At 41.5% G+C, this 26,942-nt stretch overlaps 1 protein-coding gene across 6 annotated transcripts; it reads left to right on the forward strand.

Moving 5' to 3' along the window:
- Positions 1-1,311: 1,311 nt before the first annotated feature.
- On the forward strand, positions 1,312-25,659 carry HNRNPM (heterogeneous nuclear ribonucleoprotein M). 6 transcript variants are annotated; one of them, XR_004254211.1, is made up of 16 exons: positions 1,312-1,527; positions 4,852-5,021; positions 13,667-13,719; positions 14,551-14,558; positions 14,640-14,733; positions 15,685-15,879; positions 16,871-17,024; positions 17,891-17,940; positions 18,348-18,408; positions 20,662-20,763; positions 21,349-21,393; positions 21,789-21,860; positions 22,348-22,446; positions 23,061-23,842; positions 23,979-24,163; positions 25,142-25,164. XR_004254211.1 is itself a non-coding variant. In XM_032203730.1 (16 exons), the coding sequence occupies exons 1-16, from the start codon at positions 1,349-1,351 to the stop codon at positions 25,303-25,305; spliced, it is 2,280 nt and encodes a 759-aa protein (XP_032059621.1). In that variant the 5' UTR covers positions 1,313-1,348; the 3' UTR covers positions 25,306-25,659. The 6 variants fall into 6 exon arrangements, 5 of the variants coding, with proteins under 5 accessions (XP_032059622.1, XP_032059621.1, XP_032059623.1 ...); XM_032203730.1 differs by having other exon boundaries at positions 1,313-1,527; positions 24,112-24,163; positions 25,142-25,659; XM_032203733.1 differs by lacking the exon at positions 1,312-1,527 and adding an exon at positions 1,837-1,858 and having other exon boundaries at positions 24,112-24,163; positions 25,142-25,659.
- The last annotated feature ends 1,283 nt before the right edge of the window (positions 25,660-26,942 follow it).

Below are 26,942 nucleotides of genomic sequence, written 5' to 3' on the forward strand. Positions count from 1 at the left end.
CTACCAAGCCCATCCCTGCTGGTAAGAACAAGGTCCAGAAGCACCCCCCACCTCGTCAGCTCCTCAAATATGTGCTGATTTTGTTCCCTAAATACATACACTGTTCTCAGGAACTCTAAGCCTGTTAACTTGCCAACAGTATTGGGTTTTATTGCCCAGGAGATCTTTCAGGGCTTAGTCCAACGTTGCAGACCCATTATTAGCAAGGTGAATCTGTACTGAGAGCAATACCCTGTAAGAGTGCAAGGGAACAGTGCTGGTGATCCATGAATGGGGGCTGGGCCACATGCCTTGGCCTGTGGCAGTCCTCGTGCTGCCATCTCAGGTTCCCAACATTGGAAGTGATGCAGGTTTCTCTCCTGCCATGTGAGGAAATGTTTCCTGGTGCTGACATTACCTCCTGTGTTTGTTCCCACTGCCTTTCGTCCTGCCCCTAGACACCGCTAAGAGCTCATCTCTGCTTTCTTTGTGCCCTCCCTCGTGGTATTTTACCAGGAGAGGCTGAGGGAGCTGGGGCTCTTCAGCTTGGAGGAGATCGAGGGGTGACCTTATTATAAATATGTAAAGGGTGAGGGAGCCAGGCTCTTGTTGGTGACACCCTGTGACAGGACAAGGGGAGTGGGTGCGAGCTGCTTAAACACGAGACAAAACCGTTGAGACAAAAAGCGCTGGGACGGGCTGCCCAGGCAGGCTGCGGGGCCTCCTTCCCTGGAGACACCCAAGGCCCGCCCGGGCGCGCTCCGTCGTGACGCGATTCCACATCTCCCTGCCCCCGCGGGGGGATCGGCCGGGATGGTTTCTCCATCTCCATCCCAACCCCTAAACCACGCCGCCCTGCGCTTCCCCTACACACACCGGCCCCCCTCGGGCTCTGCCCCTGCTCCCGTTTCGGGGCGGGGAGGGGGCTCCAGGGCTCCCCCGCCCGCCCGCCGCGCTCGGCAACACCCCCGCGCCTCACGGCCCGCACTGAGCCTGCCCAGCCCAGAGGCGGCCCTGAGGGAGGGGCCGTGCAGCGGGGGACGGCGCCATGCGCTGTTTGCCGGCCGACGCGGCCCAGCAGGCCAGAGCGGGGCTCGCTTGGACCCGGCCTCGCGGTTCGGGCCGCGGTCGGGGCTCGCAGAGCGGTAACGGCCCCGCGGGGCCCGGCGGGATCCCGGCGGCGGCGCCTCAGGGCCCGGGCCCGGCCTTTCAGGGCCCTCGCGGGCAGCGGCGCCGCGCGCAGGCGCGGGCGGACGGCGCGGGGCCGGGAGCGGCTCCCCCCCCCCTCCCCCTCGGCGGTCCTCCCGGCATGCCCCGCGCGCGGGCGGCAGGGCGGGCTCTGGCCACACAAAGGCTCGGCGCTGGCAAAATGGCGGCGGCGGTAGCGGCGGCGGCGGCAGCGGGCGGCGAGGGGGCCGCCAACAAAATGGAGGAGCCGCCCGTGGGCGCGGCGGCGGCGGCGGCTTCGTCGGCGGCGCAGACGGCAGCGGCGGCCGCCCCGCCACCGCCCAACGGGGCGGGGGGTGCTGGGGACGCGCCCGTGAAGAGGTAACGGGGGGGAGGGGGGGTGGGGGGGGCTGTGGGGCCTCGCGCGCGCGCGCGCGGCGGGGCCTGATGGGGCCTAGGCCTCGCCTTCGCCCTTGTCCCCGTCCTTGTCCCTGTCCCCGTGGCCGTTGTTGATTTTCCTTCGTGTCCCAAGGGACCCGGCCACGCTCCGGGCTCCCTCTGTGGCCCTGAGGCTCGCAGGCCGCCTGGCAGCCTCCGAGGCCTGGACGCGGAAGGAGTCGGGATCGCGGTCCGCGGCATCGAGGTTTTTGTGGGTTCTGTTGAGGCCCAGTAGAAACGTTTCCTCAGTAAATGTAAATCTTTCCCTAAAGGTGTAAGGACTCCCGGCGGGAGGGGTTTTGGAGCTCTGAGGTGTTTTTTTTTTTTTCTAACTGTTGTGTCAGTGGTTGGTAAGTTGTGGTACGCCGTCGTCGTTGTTCACGTTGCTGTGATATCTGGAGCAAAACGTGTCGCTGTCTTATCCCCGGTGTCTTACCAGAGAAGTAAGTTGGTTAGGGAGACATCAGAGTTCAGTGCCTTAAGACCAGGAGATAACTTGAAAGTGATGCCAGAGCCTAAGTAAGGGTCATTTGTTGGATATAAGTGCAATATTACAGAAATATTAATAGTAATAATTTCCAAGGACTATGGTTATTGATCTGTAAATATGAAGTTTGTAAGCAGAAAAAGTTTGAACTGCGTGTTGCTTTCACATGTGAACACTAACCTAATTTTGAGAAGTTTTATAGTTAGCAGAAGTTCTCTTTTTTTTTTTTTTTTTTTTTTTTGAAATTCCAAGTAAAGACTGCATTTTTTCCAGTTAACTTTTGTCCCCAGGCCTGAAATCTTACGTAGTTAAGAATCAGCATTTTTAACTTTGTGTTCTGGGAGTAATCTGTTAGACTTCTGGTCGGATTTGTTTACCTGGTGTTCCGAGTTGTGCTGCGTAGGTGGGCATCAGGCAGGTTCCTGGTTGCTGACGGCTGTTACACCGTGCTGCAAATCTGCAGTCCGACTAAGAGTTGAGAGAGAAGAAAAAAACTGCAGCCAGAAATATATTAGTCGAGGCTAGCGAAGGGTCTTCAGATCATCTTCCTTCCTCGTGTTGGGTGTTTGATATTTGGAGAATATTCCCGTCTTGCCTTTGGGTTCTGGTTACAGCTCAAAGCTTGCTGAAGTTTCACAGTAGCAGTGCCTAGGTAATACGGTTAAAGGAATTTTTCTGAGATGAGGCTTTCTGTAGCCTTGAATTATTTCAGCTTGGAACCCAAGGAAAATTAAGTTAGATAAAATATCTAATGAAAGTAACTTATTGAATACATTTTTTTCTGTACACTTTGCCATGGGGGTGTTATTTTTTTGTATTTCTTGCATTAGCCTTGTTGTAAATGGGTCACTGTTATTCACCATTGTTCCTTACTGGGATGGGAATTTCACTCCTGTTTTTTAATTCCCTAAACTTAATTTATTTCACTCCCGTTTACTGCGGGAATTTCGTCTCCCCTTTTTTTTTTTTTTTTTTTTTAACTTAGCAATGCCTGCAGGCATGGTGTATTTATGGAGAGGATGTGGGGAACTCACCTCTTCCTGCTGTCCAGAACTGCCTTTAAATGCTCAGTTGTTCTTGTACTTGGCAACCACAGCGATTTCTGTGGCCACGTGCCTGCTTGTCCTCCTTTTAGTGCCGGAGGATGCCCACGGACAGTTGTTGTCTGACGTCCTGCGAAAGAGAAATGTTGCAGCCAAAGTAGTTTCCTTGATATTTCTTTAGACCAGGCTGGATTTTGTTACACCAAATGTGATAAGGAAAAATTTCTAGACTAGTGTTTGTCTCTAATAGCAGGTACGGTGGCTTGCCTGAATTCTTTACAGGTATATGAGAGCTTGACGTGTGATAATCTGCTCCGGGAGCTTTAAACGTAGAGTTGCAAAGATCTCTGCATCGTACCCCGTGACTTTGAAGCAAATTACACAGCAGTTCTACCTGTGGATAGCTTGAACAGTTCTGGTTTGAGGAATAGCCATAGAAAACTGTTCATTAGGTGTAGCGTTTCACACAATTGCTGAACTTTGTGTTATTTCTTCAGCAAAACAGAAGCTCGAGTGTTAAAAGGATTGTCCAGTTTTAAATCTGCTTTTGGATTTTTAATTACTTGATTACTCAAGATTTTTTTTTTTTAAGCACAAAGGAGGGAAAGCCTAAAATTTCCTTTTTTTGATTAAACACAGTAAATGAGTAAAGAACATTTTTTCATTAGAGACCTTTCTTCCAACATACTAGTTATGTGCAAGACTTGTGTCTTCTGTTGTCTAAGTGGTACGCGATGGCCATAACTAAGGTCAAATACTGTTAGCAGTTCTGGCTGTGTCTGTAAAGTACAATATTTTTGTTTGCTTTTAATGTGTTTGTGGCTGGAAAAGCATGGGTTGCCTTGTAGTAAAAACGAGGAACCCACTAAAATATCACACTCGATAGGCATCTGCATACTTTTTTTTTCCCTCCAGGCTGTTGTATCTGCTCAGTGATTTATCTTTTTTTTAAATTTTTATTTGTATATTTATATTCAGTTTATTTTTTTAGATACAGTTTGTATATTTATATGCAGTTTATTTGAATACTGCTATTTAGTGGCATTTGTCTTGTTAACTAATAGTGGTGTAGGTTAGTTGAAAAACAGTCTTCACGTTGCATTCGTTAATTGTGATCTGCTGGAGTTTGTGTTCTGAAATAGTAAAAACAAACAAACAAAAAAAATATTCAGTGTGTTTGAAAGGCACAGACTTTGAATTTGTGTTGTCCCAAAAGGTATTAACTGAGGGGGAGGTAGATGGTTTAAAAGAGTGTCACGGACATGAGTGCTTAGATACGGGGTCACTTCGCTGAAATTCTTGTAGTGCAAAAATACAAATGTGATAGGTCAAAGAATTATTGGTCGTAAAGATGTCAAAGTGTAGTATGTTAAGGAGAAAATAGGGTGTGTGTCTGGAGCATCACAAGGAGATGAAGTTAGGCCTGCTTGGCTTTGAAGAGATTTAGCCTCTGCAGTCAAAAGCTTTGGTTACATTGCATAAATAAACGTGGGAGAAAATAGTGGGCCTTAATGATCTGAGTTGTCTGCTGTTAGGAACTCTTTGTTGCAGTGGTGCGTGTAGCACTAATACCATGAGCACCAACTTGTCTTCTTATTACTGTTTTGCAAATAAATGAACAGATGAAAGTTTGTGAGTTTTGATTTCTTCTGGGAACGCAAGAAGTTATGTTCCAGGAGGTGATACAACACTAATCAACTGCCAGAGTGGTTAACGTGTCCAATTATCTGTTTGCAGTGAAAATGAACGACCAACTCAAAGTGAGAAAAGGAAAGAGAAGAGCGTCAAGAGAGGAGGAAACCGCTTTGAGCCGTATGCTAACCCTGCTAGAAGATACCGAGCTTTTATTACAAATATTCCATTTGATGTCAAGTGGCAGTCTCTGAAAGACCTGGTCAAAGAGAAAGGTAATGTACAACCAGGGCTGACCAAGTGATGTCTGTCATCTTACTCGTAACAGACTTGGTAAGCTTAACAGTTGAAGTTCTGGGTGGACTTAGTGACACGAGTTTTGCAGAAGGTCTCGAAGCCTTTTTTGGTGTTGCACAATACCGTGCTCTGGCAGCCTTCCAGACGGATAGTTCCTTCATAGGCATGTTGGCGTATGTTTAATAGTGCTTCATCAGAGATTAAAAAGAGCATTTGTCTTATGGGTGGAAAAATTAAAAAAAAAAAAAAAAAAAAAAGAAAAAAGAAAAAGAAAAATGAGGCTTTTACCAGATTTTAGTCTTGACATGAGCAAAACTTTCTCAAGTATTTTCATGTCTTTTGGGTTATAAAGGTAGCCATACAATGTCGATCTGGCGTATGTGTATGTAGCTGTTTTTCTAAACTTCGTAGTGATTTGTGCTTACATAAAGATACATCCTGCAATTGGATAGCAGTAAAAATGTATTTAAGGGTGACCTGCAAAGAAGAAAAATCAGGTTTGTGTTTTAGTGCAATCAACGTGGGTAGGGCTTTGGAAACCAAGTTCATGATGTCTTCCTCCATCCCTACCTGTATTTAACTTACACCTGCGAATGGGAACCTTCTTAGCTTGCTGAAGAAATTGAGCTGATTAATCTCAGGTGGTGACAAGTCTAAATGCATCTTCTTGGCTCACTTGGCATTATTTCTTTAAGTTGATGCCCAGCCTACAAGTTTTCAAGTCACTTTGGAAGTGCAGTGGAGTGGCAAGAAAATACTTGGCTTCTCCATCATTAAAATGTCTCAAAACCTGTTAGGCCTAAGTAGTATGAGCATTGCTCTTGTGGGTCACTGCTAAAATACATACCATCAGACATGTCTTGCATAACAGTGATCGATGTTCACTTGTGTTTGAACTCGGTAAGGATCGGTGGTTAGCGACTTCACAAGTCGTGGCCTAATGAATCGGGGAAAAAAAAAAATTTCCAAAATGGTTTTACAACGTCTGTCTGTGGAGGCAAAATGGAGCTGCTTAGTCTGCGTAGTGAACTTCAGGACTATAAGCCCTGGCAAACTTCCATAATTAGAGGCTGTGAAACGTTGATGCTTGAGATGCAACGATGGTTTCTTGTAATCTGAAGAACTGCAGTCTTAAGACTGCTTTAACAGGCCCTAATTATGCATGGTCCCCTGTCCTAAGCTGTGTTAGCACTTAGCTACCCGAGATACATTGGTTAATAGGAGTATCTGTATGTGTAGATGTCTTATTTTAAGTACTGTGTTGAATTCCGTTCCAAGTGTCTTGTGGTTTCTCTCCAGTTCACGTGGATGGAAAAGTCCGATGTGAGATTGTTTCCTGCCTTGCTGTTCAGCTGCTCATTCCAGCAGATAATCCTAGGGGAACGTTGAAACCTCTTCAGTCTGTCTGCAGGGCTTGTCTACGTATTGAGAATACGCATTGTTCTTGGTTTTTGGGACTGCTTGTTAAAACATAACAGTTTAGATTTGCTGTGTAGTTGTGATTCATTCTAATTAGTCCCAGACTTCTACCAAATTGGTGCTCTTGTGCTGTGCTTGAACTTGCTGAATCGGTGCTTTCTGATATAAGGCATAGTAGTTCCAAGAACCAGGAATGTGGCTGTGGAAAAACCTAAACGTGAGAATTCTTGGTTTGTAAGTGCAAGAATCACAGGCCAAACGTTCAAGGCTTTGAGAGCATGTGAAATGGATCTGTACGCAAAGGGTAACCGTAGGTGATTCATGACTATCGCATTGCTTGGCAGTCATAAAGACGGAAGCTGTTAGCAGCAATGGCATAGCAGGTTACCGAACGTAGGAGGAGTTCACCTCCGTCGGCTCTTTTGTGTCAGTAAGTATGGGTTAGGAGACATTAGCTTTGAGGTCTCATATTTCTGCAACTTGGTTTGTTCAGATGCGTACATCTGAAATCTAAAGGTGACATCTCTCAAGAGTAATGCCTTGGTTTAGTCATTTCAGTGTACTTGTTGGTGAAACTCAATTACAGGTATGCAGTATAACACAGTTATTAACGAAATTAAAAAATGTTCTTGTTTGAAACTCCCTTGTATTGGCTGACAAACACAAGGTTCTACTAAACTGAGGTAATCAGCATTGCTACCTGGTAAGTGGCTTCAGGAGAAGAACGAGGCAGCAGTTGGTTCTTCTGCGTGGAAGTGGAGTCTAACGGTAAACGTAACGTGATTGAGTGCTAAATATTGGCCTTAACCTGTCCTCCCCAAAATGGCTCTGTTTTGGGAAGCAAAATGTAAATACTTTGTGGCAGCTGGTATACATAATGTGATACTATGTAATTAAAAAAAGAGTTTGAGGTATTTATGGATTCTTTTAGGAAATAGAGAACTTTGTATCTTAAACCTTTTCCCTGACAAGAGTAGCAAGGTGGCACACAACACAAGGAGAAATGTTAGCTGTAGGATCTGCTTTGTTGCAGCTAGGAGCAGTTGCAGTCATGGTGGCCGTTGTCACATCACAAATAAAGATTTCAGGACACCCTAGGGACTACTTGTATTAGCATGGTTTTAACCTCATACTTAAAGCATACACATGGTATCTGACAGGCGTGCTTACCTCTTCATATCAGAATCTGAATGTGTGAACAGAGACAAGGAAAAAAAGCTGTTCCCAGCTTAACCTTGCTATGAAGAAAAGCAACCACCAAACTAAATGTGGTGCCTTCTGTCTTTCTCCATCTTGAGTAATTGTTAGTGTCTTTGTGACCCCTTAAAGATGTAACTCATGCCCTCTTGTTACTGGACTTGAACGCAGGTGCTGTCGAGCACTTCTGTCAGCTCGGTTCTGACAGCTGTTGCTCTGGTACCTGAACACAGCTCTTCCTGGAAGGCCACCTGTTTCAGTGCTCAAGAAGATTCTGTTGCAGCGTGCTTTCATGCTGAACTTCTTGGTGAGCAAACTGAAAAGGATGACTTTGACAATGTAGAAGTGCTAATTTATCTGACTTTCCTCCTGCCCTTACTTCCAGTAGGTGTGCTAGTGAGTTCTAACCAGGACAGTACCTTGGTACAGAATGGTTCCTTTTCCTAACAATAAAATTACTTAAAATTGGATCTTCCTCAGTCTTTCAACGTCCTTCTCCCTAGTACTTTTCCTGCCATTCTCATTCTTCATCATTAGGCACCACAACCAGCTTTGTGCAAGACAGTTAAAAAATGAAACTTAAAACTGTAATCCACTACTAATAACCCTTGCCTGTTTCTCTGTGAAATGAAACAGGATTTCACTGAATGTCAAAATACCTTAGATGAGGATCATGCTGTTCTCTCTGCATTTCACAGCTGGATGCTAGTTGCAGTCTGTTTCATGGATAAAGTCCATATTCAAAACCTTACAGATAAGTAGTCAGCAGGTAGTTGGCTTGAATGAGGCTGAAGGAGGTCTGTAATTACCTTTCTTCTGCTGGGAAACAAGGAGTGTTCCTTATCTATGGGAGGTGATCTACTGGGTTCCTGTTCCATGAGCTTATATTAGGGTACTCACAGGACTTTCTACAAAGAGCAGAAAAATATATATATTTTTTTTACTCTTCAGTCTGTTCTTTGCAGTTCAAAGCTGTAGTGAAATGCAACTAGACTAAGTTATCTGCAAAAGAATTCCTGCAGAGTTATCTTAATGTGAACTGTAATGACTTCACTGACACTTGGTGCCAAGTTTTTCATTGTGGCAAGAGGTATGTTGGATGTGGCGTCCTGCTACCCTCAACAAGGGGAGGGGTATACTGCACCTATCTTATTTTAGCAGCACTTCAGCATCTCAGTTGTAGCTTTGTTAGCTGAAGATGTTTCAGCTTGATTCACTTTTCGATTAAAGCAGAAAGCTTTCTGCAATCAAAAGTTAATATTAACTAGCTATTTGGCATTTTAGTCATTTGTAGTTTTAAGATTTCTTTTCAAAAATGATGAAAGACCTGACTGCTTTCAAATGTCAAACCTTGACAGTAGTCTTCAGGTGGATGTGAGAATACCGAAGTATCTTTTTCATGTATTTACATGTATGGTGACTGCAGATAGCAAGGTTTGATGATACAAATGTGTAGTGGGACTTTACAGCAGGGCATAGAGTGTTCTTAAAAAAAAAAAAAATAATAAAAAGAACAAGTAGCTAAGAGCCGCAGTGACTGCAAGCTTTTAACTTGCTTTTGCATAATTTTTGCCATTTAGGACCGTGAAGTCATTAACTTGTGTACCTAATTGCCCAGAGTTAGGTTGTGAGCACAAATATTGAAGTCTGGGGTTTGAGTACAGAGCTTCACTGAAATATCTTGAGAAGCCATCAGTGGAGGTCAGTATCTTATAATAGGACTTCCAAGTGTAAATGTTGCTTGTGTTTTCTTAAGTAAATCTTGCATTTCTGCTGTTGCTATTAAATTTAATGGAAATTTTACCATCTTGGAAAATCTACATAATTTTTCGTAAGAGCAGAAATTGTACGTGGTGTTCCTGAGCTGACTGACTGCCACCTTGCAGCAGCTTTGTGCAAGATGTGGTACAGTCAGCTTCCTAGTAAGACAGACGGAGGAGTTTTCAGTATCACTTGAATGCTAACAACATCTTAAGCAAATATCTTAAACTTTAATTGGACTATCTACACTGAAAGCTTTAATACCAATAGAGTTTGAAACACAGTGGTGGGATCTGAGTGTATCTTCTGTGTTGCTTTCATTGTTCTAACCATCTTTTCCAGGTGGTCCTTCAGTGGATTCAGGGAGCTTTGCACCTCTCCTTTTCTTCCAGGGCTCTTTAAGAACCAAAATTACCCATGCTTTTTTTTCTGGTCTCTTTCATCCAAGAGTGGGACTACAGGAGAAATACTGTGCTGCTTCTTCAGGAAGATTGTTTTTCTTCTCCCCTTTTGCACAGACAGTGTAAAAACCTTTAGTTACAGTCTGTTCTGTTCCCTGCCCACCCTGGAACTTTTCCGTGGTTGCTGGTCATGAGATTTAAACACTGTACATGAAGGAGTAACTGGCCAATTCCAAATTGTCTGATGGTGAAGGCGTTAGACTTCCAATGGTATGGATGTCTTCCTTCACGAATCATTTGCTTTGTAGTTATTTCTAAAAAATGGTGGAAATCCAGGTAGTCTTGGTGATGTCTTGAGTGGCTACTTTCTCCTTACTTTTGACCCTGTGAGACAAAGAATCTGCCGTTTTGTAGAGTATTTACCATTTCTTCACTTTTTTTGCTTCTCCTGTTGCTGAGACTTCTGTCTTTGGACCTTTCAGAGAGAACCAACTTCATGATCTTCAAAGTTTACGTCTACAGTTGAGTTTGTTACCCTAGGTACTTTACAGATACCTCTGTAGGGCCTTGAGTCACTGTATGCTTGTATGAGCTCTCTGAACAGTACAGGAGAGAATTTGAATGCTGACAGGCTAACCTTGCTTGAACACGTAAGTTTTCCATGCAGATAAACTTCTTTGGGAGGTAGATACAAAATTTGAGGAAACGTGACTGTGTGGAATAGTACTTAAGTAATGATAAACGTTCTTTGAATTTGTATTTGTAGTTACTGTATTGATTTCTGCTTCAGTCTTCCCTTTTAGGAAACAAAAGGTTTCTGAGCTTCCTCAAATGTGAGGTTCAAGGAAGTCTGCTCTACCTTCAGTCTTAAAGACACCAATGGGGAACATATTCCTTAATCACTTTTACATTAAGTTTCTGCAAATTTTATCTGCCCTTGGAGGCTGATCTGGTAACTATAGAATCAGAGAATGGTTGGAAGGGACCTTGAACATCATCTAGTTCCAACTTCTGCTAAATCAGGTTGCCCAGAGCCCCATCCAGCCTGGCCCTTTAACACTCCCCATCTTTCCTGCAGCCCCCTTTAGGTACTGGGAGGGCCACTATAAGGTCTCCCTTCTCTTCTCCAGGCTGAACAACCCCAACTCCCTCAGCCTATCTTCGAAGAAGAGGTGCTCCAGCCCCTTGATCATCTTGGTGGCCCTCCTCTGGACTTGTAACGTGTCCCTGTCCTTCTTGTGCTCCAGGTGGTGCCTCATGAGAGCAGAGGGAGAAGATTGCCTCCCTTGACCTTCAGGTCATGCTTTTTTCGATGCAGCCGAGGATACAGTTGGCTTTCTGGGCTGCAAGAGCACACTGCTGGCTCATGGTTATTTTTTTATTAATTAGCAGCCCCAAATGCTTCTCAGGAAGGCTGCTCTCAATCCATTCGTTGCCCAGCTTGTTTGTGTTTGGGATTGCCCTGACCCAGCTGCAGCACCTTGCACTTGGCCTCGCTGGACTTTGAGGTTTGTACAGGTCAACCTCTCAAGCCTGTTGAGGTCCATCTGGAGCAGAAAAACTTATTTTTTTGTTTTATTTTTTTGAAAGTTCAGTAAGCTTCTCCTGTGCTTGAATGAAATTTCTTCACTTGTGGATATATAGGGTGTCTTTCCTGATGCAAGCTAACTATTTGCTAGCAGAAGGAAAATCTGCCTGGATCACTGTTTCTTTTTTCTCCAAAGGTTTGGACATTGTGGTTTGGGATCTGAAAAGAAACCAAATAAAATGGGACCCAGTGTAGGTTCCTTTTTTTCTTAAAATAAATAAAAAAATAAAATCCTTTGTCAGTCTCAAACAATCGTTTCCTGGAGGAATTGTCGTGTAGAATCTTCTTACGTTTTTCAGGGGAAAAGTGCACTTTTATTGTAGTTGTTCTTTAATCTGGACGTGTCTTGGATACTGATCTTCTATTCTACATGTCATTCCCCCCCTCCTTATTGTGTCTGTGTGTTTTGGCTATACAGGAAATTCAGATTCCCTTTCAAAGGAAAACATCCCTTTCAAGATACGTTTTGTTTTTAATACAGGTGTCTCTAAGGCTTGAATGCGAAGTATTGAGCAAAACTGACAAACTCTTCAAAGTGCTACACTATTGCCTGTGTAGTAGACTTGAGGAAATCTTGTTCAGAGGTCAAATTTGCATATGTTAAATTGTATTTAGTATATTGCAAACTTTTTTTGGGGAAGTGTTTGTGTGCATTTTAAGAGATGTAGCTGGCTTTGATTAGTGGTTGGGAGAGGAGAGCCCTCAGTCCAAAGCCTAAATAATGTTACTGGGAGAAATGAGTTACAGGATTTATAACCTGTAATCTCTGGGGTCTCTGAAATGGAATGGTTTTTGTATCGTAGGGAATCTGAGAATTTGTTGTTCTTGATAAAAGTCTGGCTGGACTCTGGCTGCTGCTGTTGAGATGGATGGCTTCAGAATGACCTGGTACCACTGAACATTTGGGCTGGCCGCATGGGCCCCATGTACCACCAAGGATGATGCTAGGATGCCTGTTTTCACTGCAATCCCATGGATACATGATCTCATAGTGCTCAGGTTGTAGGTGGTAATTGAACACTCTAATCTCACCTGGCCCTCTCAAAGGGATTTATTAGCCTCTACAAGTCTTGAATGCTTTGTATCCTCATGGAAACATCTCACTGCTTATTCTGCCAAGCTAACTACTCTCTGGCTGGAATGCTGATATTGTTTAATTATTTCCAATATCAGGAATGGAAAGAGAATGTCATTTCATCAAGCATTCCTTTTCTTCCAGCTTCTAGAAGAAATGTGGGATGTTCACTTTGGGGGATGACACTAGGTGTCTGATAAATGACCGGGCCTGTGGGAGGAGAGGCTGAGCACTCCTCTCTGGCCCTTGCAGAGGTAGACCATCAAATGTGAGCTTCTAGTTCCTTGCTTAGGGTATGCTGGCAGTGCTTCGGTTTGGTTGTTTCTTTCCCACAAAGACTGCTTTCTTTTCATCTTTCAGATAGTGTAACTTGGAGCCTGTCTTAAATTTAAAAACCAGAACTTATAAAACCAGAAAAAAAGTATTAAAAAATTTTCCTCAGTTATTCTGAATAAATTCTGTATGCCAGTCCCTTCAAAGGCAGCAGCCATTTTAGAAGTTGTATTCCAGAGGTACGTGATATGGTTACGTGGTCAGTTAAGGAAAAAGCAATCCTAGTCTTGTGAGGAAAGGTGCAAATATAGTTTCCTAATGCACTTTGCCTTTTGCTGTAGGCTCTTGTCTTGAGGGCGAATATGACAGTTTAACACTAACCTAAAAAATATGGAACCTAATAAAGGATTTAAATTTTGCTGTGACTTAAAGACTAAACTGCTGAAATAAAAAGCAGACATGTGAGTGATCTCGTGGTCTGTTGGGCCGGTCTGATCCCCTTTTGGGATGTGTACCAGAGGAAAAATCCGGAGAAAAGCAAGCAACTGTTTGAGTTCTGGACTGTGGAGACAAGATGGTGTACTATGTGAAGTGAGGGAAACTTGTTCTTGCAGACTTCCCCCTGGATTTGGATTGCCTCAAGTAACGAGTGAGCACTAAAGGTCGAGGAAATTGGTACTGTGGAAATAGCTGGCTTTTGAAGTGGAGGAAAATCAAGAACATGTTCAAGTCTTACAATGTTACTGCATACCTGTAATTGTCCAGTTTTGTGGTTTAGAGAATATGGAGTGTTTCTGGGCTTTCTTATAAGGCAGAGGCTCCATACACGGTTGTTGATTGTTCTAAATTCCCATTGTTTTCTTGGCTTTTCTCCCTTGGTATATGTGTCGTCTGGAATCTGATTTGTAGTTGGTGAGGTAACATACGTGGAGCTCTTAATGGACGCTGAAGGAAAGTCAAGGGTAAGTGTTTGAGAGAATTTCTTCTGTGGATTTTCTACATGACAAATGTAACTGTATGGTGGCGTGGAGCGAAAGGAAGTCAGGAAGGTAGAGAGTGTGTATGCTTAGCGGCTATAACAGGATTGCTTAAAAGCTTCTTTGGGGCTGGGGAGGCGGGGGGCTGGGGACTTGTAAGAGCAGTGTTAGGGTGGTCTTCCACTGTGTTCAGGTGGCGTTGGCTGTTTGAAGTACCCATGGACACTAGCAGTACGTACAGTGGTACGGAAGGTTAACTTGTGTTTTGGAAAATGTTACTGTAGTGGTTTGCTGAATTTGTAAGGCCAGTGTGCAAAAGCAGGTTCTGGAAACTATACTTCCTGTGCCAGTAAACAGAAGTTAATTTCCAAGTTAAACGTATATTGCCTTTATAGGTACTTAAGTCAATTAGTCCAGTGAAAGTATCTTGCAGGAAAAAAATACACAGTAGGAGCTCACTTAACTGTACTGAAGGATATGGATTTAGGGTGAGAGAATATGGCAAGGATTTGTCTGTATGACAGAGAAGAACAGTTGATACGGAGTGTGTGGTATTTTTCTTGGAGATCCTGGACTTAGTTCTGCTTGTTACAACTTCAGAAACTACAGTTTAATCCTGTTATGGCATAAGAAATTATATCTTATGGAATTCGAGTAATGAAGGCTTTATTGGGTAAGATTACATTTATTTTTGCCCCTAGGGTTAACTAATGTGATTTGACTTTTTATTTTTTAAAAAGTGTTTTGTGCTTTTACTTACTTTATTTTTTTCTTCCCTCCTCTGCTTGTTACTCGCCTCTGAAATCAAATCACCAGGGATGCGCGTAAGTTCACTTATGAATTTATAGCAAGAAATAAGGAAATAAGATACGAGCAGTGTTCTTAGATGTCTTGTATCTTCACAGTGTTGTTGAATTCAAGATGGAAGAAAGCATGAAAAAGGCTGCAGAGGTTTTGAACAAGCATAGTCTTGGTGGAAGACCATTAAAAGTGAAAGAAGTAAGACTAACATCTGTTCTTTTAGTATCTTGGATTTAAGGTGAAGGGGATACCTCTTAGTCAAGCTTTATGGCTGACTAATTTGCAGATAAGAATATTTGCCAAAGTAGAACTCTTCAAATAGAATTTAAAAAGACACACAGCTTGTTTTATTACCAGAACCTATTGCCGAACTTGAGTTTGAACTCATTTGTCAAGACTGAACTTGACTTAGAAGAATAGGTGCTACTGACAGTAATGCAGCACATGGATAAAGCAAGTGTTTGGCTTGAACTGCAGGCGTACTTCTTTATGATTTGATAAAGAAACCTGCATAAGTATTTTGTTCTTGTCTCACTTCTCATCTAATTCTGCACCATAATGAATGTACTTTACAAACAATTCCATAGAATAAGGTGGTTTCTGAAATACTTCGAAGATTTATTTCTGTTCTTATGGCTTTTCTATTTTCAATCACTATAACACGCTCAACTGTACAGTGATACATTCCAAATTTTTTTTCAATTTGGAAACCTAGTGTGAGGGGAAAAAGAGCAGACCAAACCCCTCTTTGTGAACTTTTTACACGCTGTATCTTGTCTTGTAAGGAAGTCTAACTGCAAGAGAAATGAGTTGTTGTACTGTTTTGAGGATGCCAAAAGTTAATCAGTGTTTGTCTTCCAAGGCTTCCCCAGTACCGTTGTCTTTAGAAAAAATGCAGCTGTGGGGTTTATTGCTGGTATTAAATAATAGATACACACCTGCAGAATCGGGGGAAATGCATGGATAGGAGTAACTTGCGAACTTGAGTTGTGCTGGTGCATTGATCTGAAAACTTAAAAAAAAAAAAAAATTAAATTAAAAAAAAGTAGTTGGCTGGAGGTCTGTAGGGACCTTGTATAAATGAATATCCCCTTTTGACTTTTGGCTTTGCTGGTACAGATTAACTTAGTATGTTTGTGTTTTTTTTAGGATCCTGATGGCGAGCATGCCAGGAGAGCAATGCAGAAAGTCATGGCAGCTAGTGGAATGGGTATTGGTCCAGGTCCAGGTGGCCCTGGAATGCTCAATATCCCACCTAGTATACTCAACAATCCCAACATACCCAATGAGATCATCCATGCCTTACAGGCAGGGAGACTTGGAAGCACTGTCTTTGTTGCAAATGTAAGCGTTGTGTGGTCTCTGAACAGGGTCTAAACTGAGTAGAATCTAATGAATTAGAGGAAAAGCTGTAGGCTTCCAGCTCTATTCCAGTAAAATGAAGTATTCTGTGACTAGTCTTGTTCTCTTCAGTTGGAACACTGCCGAGTGGGAAGTAAGTTTGCACTCTAATGTATGAACAAAAAATGAGAACTTCCCCTTGAAAGGTATGCCCTGTTGTGGATATAGCATAAAAACAAACATTTCAGTATGCACATACAGCAAGAATAGGACTAATTTTCAAATCCTAAAACTGATCTTGATGTGGAGAAATGTATCTTGTTTGAAGGAGGGGCAGTGGGAACGTATTTAAGCAAGTTCAGTGGTGAGATAACAAGCTATATAAGAATCTAGAGAATATGAAATTGTGGAAGTTTGTTCAGCTTTAAAGGAAGAAGGTGAAAGGGATAACTGGTGGTTGTCTTCATAACCGTGATTCAGATCATACAGAGAAGACGGGTCCAGACTCGTTGCCGTGGACATCAGTTGGAAGATGGGCAACACCATTTAAATACTAGAACTATTTCTTTTTACTTTGAGACAGATGAAATAAAGGAGTGACTGCCAAAAGTCTGTACGCACTTAGGTGTTTGGAGCTGAGCTGGGCATAGCCCTGAACAACCTGAACTAATTATACCTGCTCTCAGCAATAAGTTAGAATAATGACTTTCAGAAGTTCCTTTCCAGCCTAAATTGTTCTGTGATTCTCTTTGCTAGTGAAGTTGTAAGATGAAGTTGTATCCTATATATTATAGTAATTGATAATTTGCATTTTTGAACAGAGCTAAAAACAACGCATTTAGCATTCTCTAGCGTTCTATTATTTAAATTTTATCCCATCTCTGTGAAGATGACTACTCAGGATTGTAGATACCAGGAAACGAAACTGATGAATGCTGAAGATACTCTTTGGATGGAAAGCTTTCTAATACTTCTAATATCACTTATCTTCCAGCTGGATTACAAGGTTGGGTGGAAGAAACTGAAAGAAGTATTCAGCATGGCTGGTGTTGTGGTTCGGGCAGACATCTTAGAAGATAAAGATGGCAAGAGTCGTGGGATCGGAACTGTCACTTTTGAACAAGCTATAGAGGCTGTTCAGGCTATATGTATCCTTGAAATGTATTACTGGTAAATAGTAGACAGGTTTGGCACTCCATCCTGCGCTAACTTCCATGAGTTCACAAATAACTGTTAAGAAAAGCAGGATGAAAATAATAGTAGTAGTATTACAACAGAGGATATTGCCTTATTGTGTTAAGTGAAGCCACTGAAGTGTATGGAAAATGTAGGGAAAACGAAAAGAAGAAAAAAAAACTTCAAATAATGATTTTGAGCAAACAAAAATAATTAACAAATAGATGTGAATTTCTAACCCAAATAGTAGTAATTTTTCTGTCAGAGTTAGTATTGAATTAAAATACAATTTCTAAGAAAAGGCTTGTCCTAAATTCCTGTAATGGAGGTAAAGGAGGAGTGAAATGCGTCCATCTGCAGTGTAAGCAGGCTTGATCTGGTGTGTTTCCCTGTCAGCCATATTACACTGCAAGCTGTGATTTGCTGCGTAGCAGTCTACCCACACAAAGGCAGAATTGCAGTGTGGATACTACTACGTGCTTCATCTCTCAAGTTGGGTCTATGGTGTGGAAGGGAGAGAAATGTTTAAACGCCTAGGCTGGTTTCAAGACATTTTAAGTGGTGTTTTAATGTCTTTAATATGAATCAGAAGACTATTTTTGTAACTCATGTTTTAATTTTAAAAACAAAACCCAGTCTTTGAATATTCAGTGATTTGGTTTGGAAGCTTTTCAGTTTTGGAGAAAGCGAAAGGGTATCTGATAACCTGTGAATGACAGTATAAGAAGCTACCTGGAGTCTTGTGGTTTTCTGATAGGGTTTTCATCAGATAGTACTTGGAGTTTTAAGACTTTTTGTGGTTCCAGTGCTTGAAAGATGATCCTTAATGAAATGAAAGCGATGTTTAATGGGCAGCTGCTGTTTGACAGACCAATGCATGTAAAAATGGTAAGTACGTTCAGATTCTTACTAGTTTTTGAACTGATAATGTGCTCCAGACTTTTTTTTGGATGATGTGTGGCTTCAAGGTTGGTGCGACCTTCCCAGGGCAAACAAAGGTAAATAGCACATCATGACAGAAGTACAGCCCTGTACTTTACATCTCACTTTTAACTCATGGGTTGAAATACTGGGGGACACGAGTTCTGTTTAAAGGACTTGGCCTAATACCTGATGCTGTCAACTCATGCAGTTGTAGAAGGTTATTTCTAATTATTTTTCTAAAAGACAATCATAAATATAGTAAGAATTACTTTAGTTTTCTCGATTTACCTTTTAAAAAAAGGTAGGAAATCTTTCTAGTGAGAAAGCAGGCCAGAGTTGTGTACAAACTTAATGTATCAAATTATTTTTAGGATGAACGAGCCTTTCCAAAAGGAGATTTCTTTCCTCCAGAGCGACCACAACAACTTCCTCGTAAGTCTCTGCTGTATGACTGAATATGCTATGTTTTTAACTTTTCTTTGCAGCAACTTGAATATTTGCAAAATGAGACTCAATTCAAAAGCATTTGGCTCTCAGGTTTGCATTTAGAGAGATTTCCTGTATATTCCTGGATTATACCTATTACTGGGTTCGTCTGCTGACAAGCAAAGCTGAGTTGTTAATAGTCCATAGGAAACTTGTGCTCAAGAGGTACTGCCTCTGTAACCTGCCATATGTAGGAGGAACAGATGAATAAATAGAACACAATTAAAAAGTATGAGCTGTTGTTAAGATGTTTAGGCAACTTCTGTTACTCCCCATCTGCTCAAATCCAGCCCGAGTAAAACTTTGGTTCAGCCTGCTGAAAACTGGGGTTCAAATGGCCTTAATATCTAAGAGATTAATAATAAATAAGTTTCAGTCCTGTTTCTTTTTGGATACTTCCTTCAGCTCATAGCTAAAAGTTTGTCTTAGAAACAGTATCCCGTTCATGTTCTCAAAGCTTCCAAGTCTCTTGATTGTAAGTCAGAGGTCCTGATGCCTTGTAGGACTATTGTTAATAACAGGTTTTAATGGAAATTTCATCAGTTTATAAAGAAAAGTGTGCACCCTTTTACGTACTGGTATTCTGGGTGTCTAATGGTTTTCCTTCCGTCTAAAGGGCTGGGTTGAATTCTTGAGCATCTTCCAGGTCTTCAGGTTTCTTAGGGGAATAAATACAAGAAGGGAGGGTGCAGGGATGACAGAGCCAGGCTCTTTTCAGTGTTGCCCAGTGCAAGGACCAGAGGCAGTGAACACAAACTGAAATAGAAGGCTCCATCTAAACATAAGGAAGCTTTTTTTTTTTTTTTATACTGTGTGGGTCACTGAGTACTGGAGCAACAAGTCACCCAGAGAGGTTGTAGAGTCTCCATCCTTCAAGATATTCAGAAGTTGTCTGTATGTGGTCCGGGGTAATGGGCTCTAGGTGACCCTGCTTGATGTGGGGGATTTGTGCCAGATTACCTCCAGAGGTCCCTTGTTCCCTTGACCACTCTGGGATAAGATAATGAAAGTGTTGAGCAGGAGTAGACTGGGTCGGAAAGGAGAATTAATGGTAAGGAAAAGCCCTACTGTCTTACAGCTGAAACTGTTCTAAAATGTATGTAATTCTGTTAATTCAGCCAGGATTTTTAAGAATGTTTACTTAGTCATGGAAAGAAAACCTGTGTATGCTGTAACCTTGAATAATTATCAACCCATCCTTTAATTAATCAATTTTCTGTGTATCTACCAGAACCTTGTTCAGCAGCCGTAGCATCCACAGGTTTTTTTTACTTCTGCCATGGCTTCCTGTAATGGTATACCTCGTCAAGAGAAAAACACTGCTTTTCTGTTTAATTATTACTGTATGAAATGGAACAAATAATGATGGAAATGTATTTCTTGGCCTTTAAGTTGGGGGGATGGGAGGGAGGAATGGTATCGGTATCTTGTGGTGTTGTAAAACATAATTCAATGCTTCCTGAGATCGTTATGTTGAAATGTAAACAAGGAAGTCCTATTCTCATAAGGAAAAAATGCAATTAAGCTGTTTGATTCAAGTGCAAGCAGAGAACTTTTTCTTCCTGATCCACTCTGAGAAAAATGAGTTGTGTTTTTGTGTTTTTTTATTTGACTGGGGAATCCTTTATTCACTTGGGTACAGGAAGAATCAAAATCGTGTCTGAGAATGATATATATTTTTCGTTTGCCTAGGAAAGAGGCTGGCTGTGTGCTCTGAATTCTATAGGTGGCTGTCAGTAATAGGTGGAACCTTGCAGTTATTTAAATTCTTAGCTGCAAGGGAACCTTGGCAAACATGAAAATAAATCTTTTATCAATCAAAGGTAACATTGTGAAAAGGTTAGAAGTTCTTTATACTAAATTGCCCACTCTTTTCTCCTTAGATTGAGTTGCACAAAATAAGCAGTGTTCTAGCCAGTTATTTTTCAGGAGTCAGCTTAAAACCAACCAAAAAAAAATCAACTTTTCTCAGCAGTAAGATAAAACATAGATGATGAAGAAAATATTTGGGATTAATTTCCAGTCTACTTCAAGACACATCTACTCTAGATTTACACTTTCATGCATTAAGTACATACCCCAAAGTGGGAACACAGCAAGCTTTTTTGGAGAATAGAAGTCAATTAATTAAGAATAAAACTTGCTGTTTTGTCAAATTATGGAAACAAGGCTTTTTTGATATCTGAATATTTTCTTCAGATGGTCTTGGTGGTATTGGCATGGGATTAGGACCTGGAGGTCAACCTATTGATGCAAATCATTTAAACAAAGGCATGGGAATGGGCAACATGGGACCTGGAGGTAAGAAGATTACTCCTACGCTTTGTTTCATGAGAGCTTTAAGCTGTATAGAAGGGTAGATAGCTTTGTTTGCCTACACAAAAAGTTGAAGTGTATTAGGAGTGTTAAAGCCAAATGAGTTCTTCTTGAGCTAAGTCATGAGCTTGATAACAGAAACTTGAACCTAACCGACTGCTCCATTTTTGTTTTTTACCATGGTAAGGGCACAGCTCTCATTTTCTGACTCTTGAGCATGAGCAGCAGACACTGCAAATATACATAAAACTTCTAAAACCATCTGTCACTCTTAACACTTGTTAGTGGGCTTGCAAATCTATGTTTAGGATATATTTAAATAGCAAAAAGTTTTAAAGAGCCACCTAAAAAGTAGCACACACTCAGCTTTCAGTTTGTAAATGCCTATGGTTTTTTCCACTTCCTGCTTTTATTTCTTGAGAAGGAATGTTGCAATCTACTCGAGCTAGCACATGTAAGCTTTCCAGTTCAGAGTGGATGTGCTTGTATGATTTCTTTCTACAGCCAATCTAATGGCTGATGGTTTGTAGAATTACATCTGCTACATAAAGCTTTCTCTTTTATTTTGAGGAATGGGAATGGAAGGCATGGGCTTTGGAATGAATAAAATGGGAGGTAAGCTGTGTTTTTTTAAATGTATATAGCCTGTTTTTTTTTTTTTTTTTTTTAAGTCATGTAAACTTAGCTGTATGTGCCTAGCAGCCATTTGTTTTCCTTGGAATTGTCACCAATTTAGTGATGACTTATGTTTTTGAGTATTAGTGAAACTGCTATAGATGTACGGGGAAGCGTTGAAACCTCAGAAAATGTGACCAGTGGTTTGGTCATGAGACTTCTAAAACGTGGCCTTGATTTAGGAGATAAGCTGTGACCAAATTCTGACCACAGTTAATGAGTCTGTGATAGAGTTGTCTTGGTGCCTATGGAAAAAATCTGAGGAAAACTTATTTTGGTGAACTGTAGCGTTAAGTTGAAATGCTAAAGCATCCCTGGAAATTCCTTTCTTTTAGGAATGGAAGGTCCGTTTGGCATGGAAAACATCGGGCGCTTTCCAGCTGGAATGAACATGGGCAGAATGAGTGGTAGGCATTAGTTTTTTTTTTTTTTTTTTTGTTATAATATTAAGCTTCCGTGTTCAACAGCAGTCCTTGGTCTCTGAAACTGTAGCACTGGAGACTGGTCATATTCCTCTTTCCAGCTTTTTTTGGAAAAAACTTAAAGGCTTACATCTCACACAGTGTCTGCAAGGCCCTTATGGCCTCTAAGCTACAAAAAAAAACAAGTTCATAGGAGTTGCCTTCAAGGACTGCTTTGGAAAGATAAACTGTGCTGTCTGTATTCACCAGAAAGACAAAAAAAACTACTCCAAAGCAAAGTGTCTTGTCTGTGTTGAGATGAGTCCTGGATTTTTGTTCTTATTTTTCTGGGGGTTGTGTTTTGGTCTCAAAAAGACATAATAAAATGATCAGGAGGACATAATAAAAGTTAGCCTTGCTGTTAATCTTTAAAAACTATGCCTCTAGTAAAATGTTGATACCCCGAAGAACATATCAGACTTAATCTTTACAGAGATGGATCGTGCCATGGGTGGAGGATTTGAGAGAGAATTTGGAAGAAATGAGATGGGAATGTCTCGTAGTTTTGGAGACACCTTGGAAAGAGGAATAGGTCAGTACATAAAGCTAAGTACTTACACTGCCTACTGGAAATACCTGAACTGTACATAAAAAAAAAAGTGCACGTTTGTAACAAAACAGGCCATATTTTACACATAGCTCCTCTAACACTTTGATCAAATTTTGATCAAACAGTAATTTCAGTTAAATTATTATTCTTGCTGCACAGTCCCCAGGGCATTGTACAGGACAGCTAGCAGCTAAAATTGTATTTAAAATGCTACTTTCGCCACCTGAACAGCTGGGTTTTCATATGCATTCAAACTTCTCTCCTTGTTTACACATCAGTTTTTCTTCTTTGAAACTTTTATTGTGCATATGGAACTCAAACTTGTTAGGAAAGGGTAAACTCTTGCATATGGACTAATGAGGTTACCAGTCCCTTAAAATGTGTTGTAGTCGTGGTGATCTACGTAATCAACAACAATACTCTTTTTCCCATCTGAAATAACTGCTTCATATTCTGCAGTAGCACACACATTGGTCATTTTTTTTTTTTTTTTGAATAATGATGATCTAAAGGATTTCAGTACTGTATGCAATGCAAGCACGTGTTTGGTTTTAGTATGTGTTTTGACTATTTATAAATTGTGTGTTTTGTTCCAGGTGGTGGAAATGCCAGCATTCCTGGGATTGAGAGGATGGCACCTGGCATTGATCGTATGGGCTCGGGAATGGAAAGAATACCCTCTGGGATGGGGCATGGGATGGAGAGAGTAGGGTCAGAAATAGACAGGATGGGTCTTGTTCTGGATCGCATGAGTTCCAACGTGGAACGGATTGGTTCTGGAATTGACCGAATGGCCCCTCTGGGCATAGATCACATGGCTCCTAACATTGAGAGGATGGGACCAGCTATTGAGAGAATGGGTTCTGGCATAGAAAGAATGGGCTCTGGAATAGGCTTTGGCATTGAGAGGATGGGCGCTGCCATTGAGCGTGTTGGTACCACTATGGAAAGAATGGGATCAGGTGTAGAACGAATGGGTTCTGGCATGGATAGGATGGGTATAGGTATGGAGCGTATGGTCCCTGCTGGAATGGGAACTGGGATGGGTCAGGTGATAGAGAGGATGCCAGGTGGCTTGGATCGCATAGGTGCCAATCCCATGGAAAGAATAGGAATAGATCGTATGGGTGCTGCTAGCATGGAGAGAATGAGCTTAGAGCGCATTGGAGCCACTAATATGGAAAGGATGGGTCCTGCTATGGGACAGGGCATGGGAGCAGGCATAGATCGCATGGGACTTGCAATGGGAAGCAATTTTGAAAGACCAATGGATATGGAACGTGGAAACTTTGCAGGCAATTTTGCAGGCTCCCTTGGAGGAACTGGAGGACCTGCACCTGGGGTGGCCCGAAAAGCCTGTCAGATATTTGTGAGAAATGTGAGTAGCCTTCATCCTAGTGCTTTATGTTGATTTCTTTTGTGTTCTTTTGACTTTAGTTACAATTTTTAATATTGCATGCTGCCATCTGTGGGGTTGGGCAGGCCTTTGTGAGTTGAAGCCATTTTCTTAACAGGAGAAAAGCTTTCTGCGTATGAAAAAGACGGTGCTGAACTATGGCTTCCCAGGATGGAGAACATGTTTTGAAGAGACGGAAGTACTGACAAGTCGTTTAACAGTTCCTCAGTAATTGTTCTTCTTTTTCACAGCTGCCTTTTGATTTTACATGGAAAATGCTGAAAGATAAATTTAATGAATGTGGTAAGTTGTTATATCACTGGAAATCTTTCCTGAGAACTGGATATCTCTTGTAGAGCTAAGAATTACTTCTATGTCCCTGACACTAGTACCTTACTAAAACTTCACTCAGACTTGGGAAAACATCAGATATTCATGTTGACAAGTGGCTTGGGGATGTTTGCCATCCTGCAATGCCAACAAGAGTCCTACAGGATTGAGAAGATAAAAATGTTTTGACTGTCTAGTTGATAACCCAGTCAACACTTCTCAACACCCCTTCCCAGCTGTCTAGGGCTGGATTTATTATGTGGATAGCCTCTCTGTAGTTACAGGTAGAGACAGGAAGAGAAAGAGAGAAGTCCAGGATGAATGATGAGATTCATTTCCTACAACAAAAAGCTGAGAACTACTGAAAAGCACTGGCAAGATGCTTTATTTTGAAGTGAACACGTCTGTTTGGGGAAGCTGTCCTTAAAAGAACCTTAAATTAGTAATAGCAATAATAAAAGAAAAACGAAGAAATTAAGGAGCTAAAAGAATTCCTGAATCAGCTGCATATTGTTAGATGTATTTAGGTCCAGCTCATGAGACATCTGACCTTTAGAAAAGCTAGTCCCACATGGATTTCTTGCTTGCTACAGCGACCAATTTCCAATATCACGCTGTGGAATAAGCTAACTTTCTAGAGGACCCGTTAGCATAATTCATTAGGGCTTTCTGCTGCTTTGAGAACCATCATCCTCTTTTTAAGAGTCTTTGTGAGCATACCTTTCTTTTCAGAGGCTTAGGTAAGCTACTAATGGTTGAGGTAGGCTCTGCAGCTTCTAGGGGACTTCTCATGGCAGTGGTCACTGGTAAAATTGTCCTAGAGCTTTAAGTTTCAAACCACTGGTAGTTTCTAAAGGTACGCTTTCTGTGGCTTAAGGGAGAGAACTCTAAATCAATACAGTCATGTGGTACCTCCTAGATTAAACAAGAACCTTTCTTTTTCTTTTGAAGGTCATGTGCTGTATGCTGATATCAAGATGGAAAATGGGAAGTCTAAGGGCTGTGGTGTTGTTAGATTTGAGTCCCCAGAAGTAGCTGAGAGAGCCTGCCGTATGATGAATGGGATACAGCTTCGTGGGAGGGAGATTGATGTGCGAATTGATAGAAATGCTTAAGTAGATGCTTTTTTTAACACTGATACCAGATTTTTGAATTTGTATTTTTTCTTGTTAACCATTTTAATTTGACTGGATGTAAAGGTGTTAAAACAGTTCAATTGCTTTCTGGAGTAATTTTAATTACTTTTTTAACAAATGGATTTCCATTTTACTGTTTTTGCATTGGAACTGCAATGTGCACAATCTTTTTTTTTGTAGTTGTGGCATCTTGTTGACATTACAGATGTAAACAGTATGACTTTGATAATAAATGCAAGTTAAAGATTTCAGTCATTGCATCTATTACTGGCAGCACATCCCTATGCTTGCAAAAATATCTGTAAACCAAGTAAACTACAATTTTTATTCTCTTGTGAAGTGTCAAGAAAGTGTATCTTTGGGTTGTCAGTTCATGACAGTATGAATTAGACTTTAAAACAATGCACCTGAACATTCATGCTAGTACTCAAATGTCTTTAGCCTATCAGTTTCCTGTGTTCAGACCTGGTAGGTAAGCAAAAGTACTGGGGCTGATAGCTTGATCTTTCTCCAGTGGCAATGCTGATTCAAAAAAATAAAATATCCTGCACCTTCAGTTGTCAGTGCCATGCTGAAGGCCTGAACTAAAAAGGGATTAAAAAAAAACACAACACACATGCTTTTTTCCAGTGTGGGCCAGGTGTGTCAGTCCCAGGTGGGGGCAAGGACCAGTAAGTGAGTGGGAAGCATCTGGTGTGGGTAAAAAGGCAAAAAGGCAGGAGGTGGGATATTTCACCTTTTTATACAAGTAATAACTTTAATTAAGCAAAGTGAAAGTGATTCTTTGGGTCAGAATTCTTGTTGCAGGAGAGATGAAACTTTATGCTAAAGAATTAGAAAAAAGGAGTAAAAAGCCATTTGAAGTGTAGTCATGCAATTAATGTTAAAGTAAAGCTTATTAGACTTTTCTTCAGGTGAAAGGTTCCCTCTGTTTCATGGTATTCCTGAATTGTGCTGCCACAATCAGAGTAGCCAGAATTCCTCGACATGGAAAACCAGCTTGAACTAGATACTTCAGAGCTACTGTGAAGCATCCCCCTCCCCATACACACCTTCAACACTTCCTTCCCTTCAACCTCCAGCCAATACCTTCCAAGATAAAATGTTTTCTGTACACTTCAAGCTAATGAATTTTAGTTTCTTCTGTTTTTTCAGTCACAAAAGGTTAGCATAAAATAAACACCTTTTCCAACACCTCATTCAGTTCTGTTGAAAGGTAATTGATTCAGGGAAGTGTAGAAGTCTCCAATCAGCTCTGCTATTGCAGAAAAGGTAGTGAACAACCCTGAGTTGGTATGTTTGTTATGAAATTAGCTATCTCTTCTGAGAGCTGAAGAAAAAACCGGTGGGAATGTCCCCTTTTGGCACATATTTTAGGGGATACTTCAGGAGACGCTCGGCGTGCTGCCTAGGCTGGAGAGAGATGCTGGGAAGAACAGAAGAGTGGATACTGCACTTGATCTTTTGTTTTGGATTAAAAAATGCCCTCTTAATAAAAAAAAATGTTAGTTACAATGTTGTTTGACTCATTTTGGGCATAGGTAGTGCTGTGCAGCCTGGGCTGTGAACGCACCCGGGGGCACCCAGAGGCGATTCGTCCCAGGCTGGGCTTCAGG

Source organism: Aythya fuligula, chromosome 26, assembly GCF_009819795.1.
Source record: "Aythya fuligula isolate bAytFul2 chromosome 26, bAytFul2.pri, whole genome shotgun sequence".
NCBI classification, from domain to species: Eukaryota; Metazoa; Chordata; class Aves; order Anseriformes; family Anatidae; genus Aythya; species Aythya fuligula.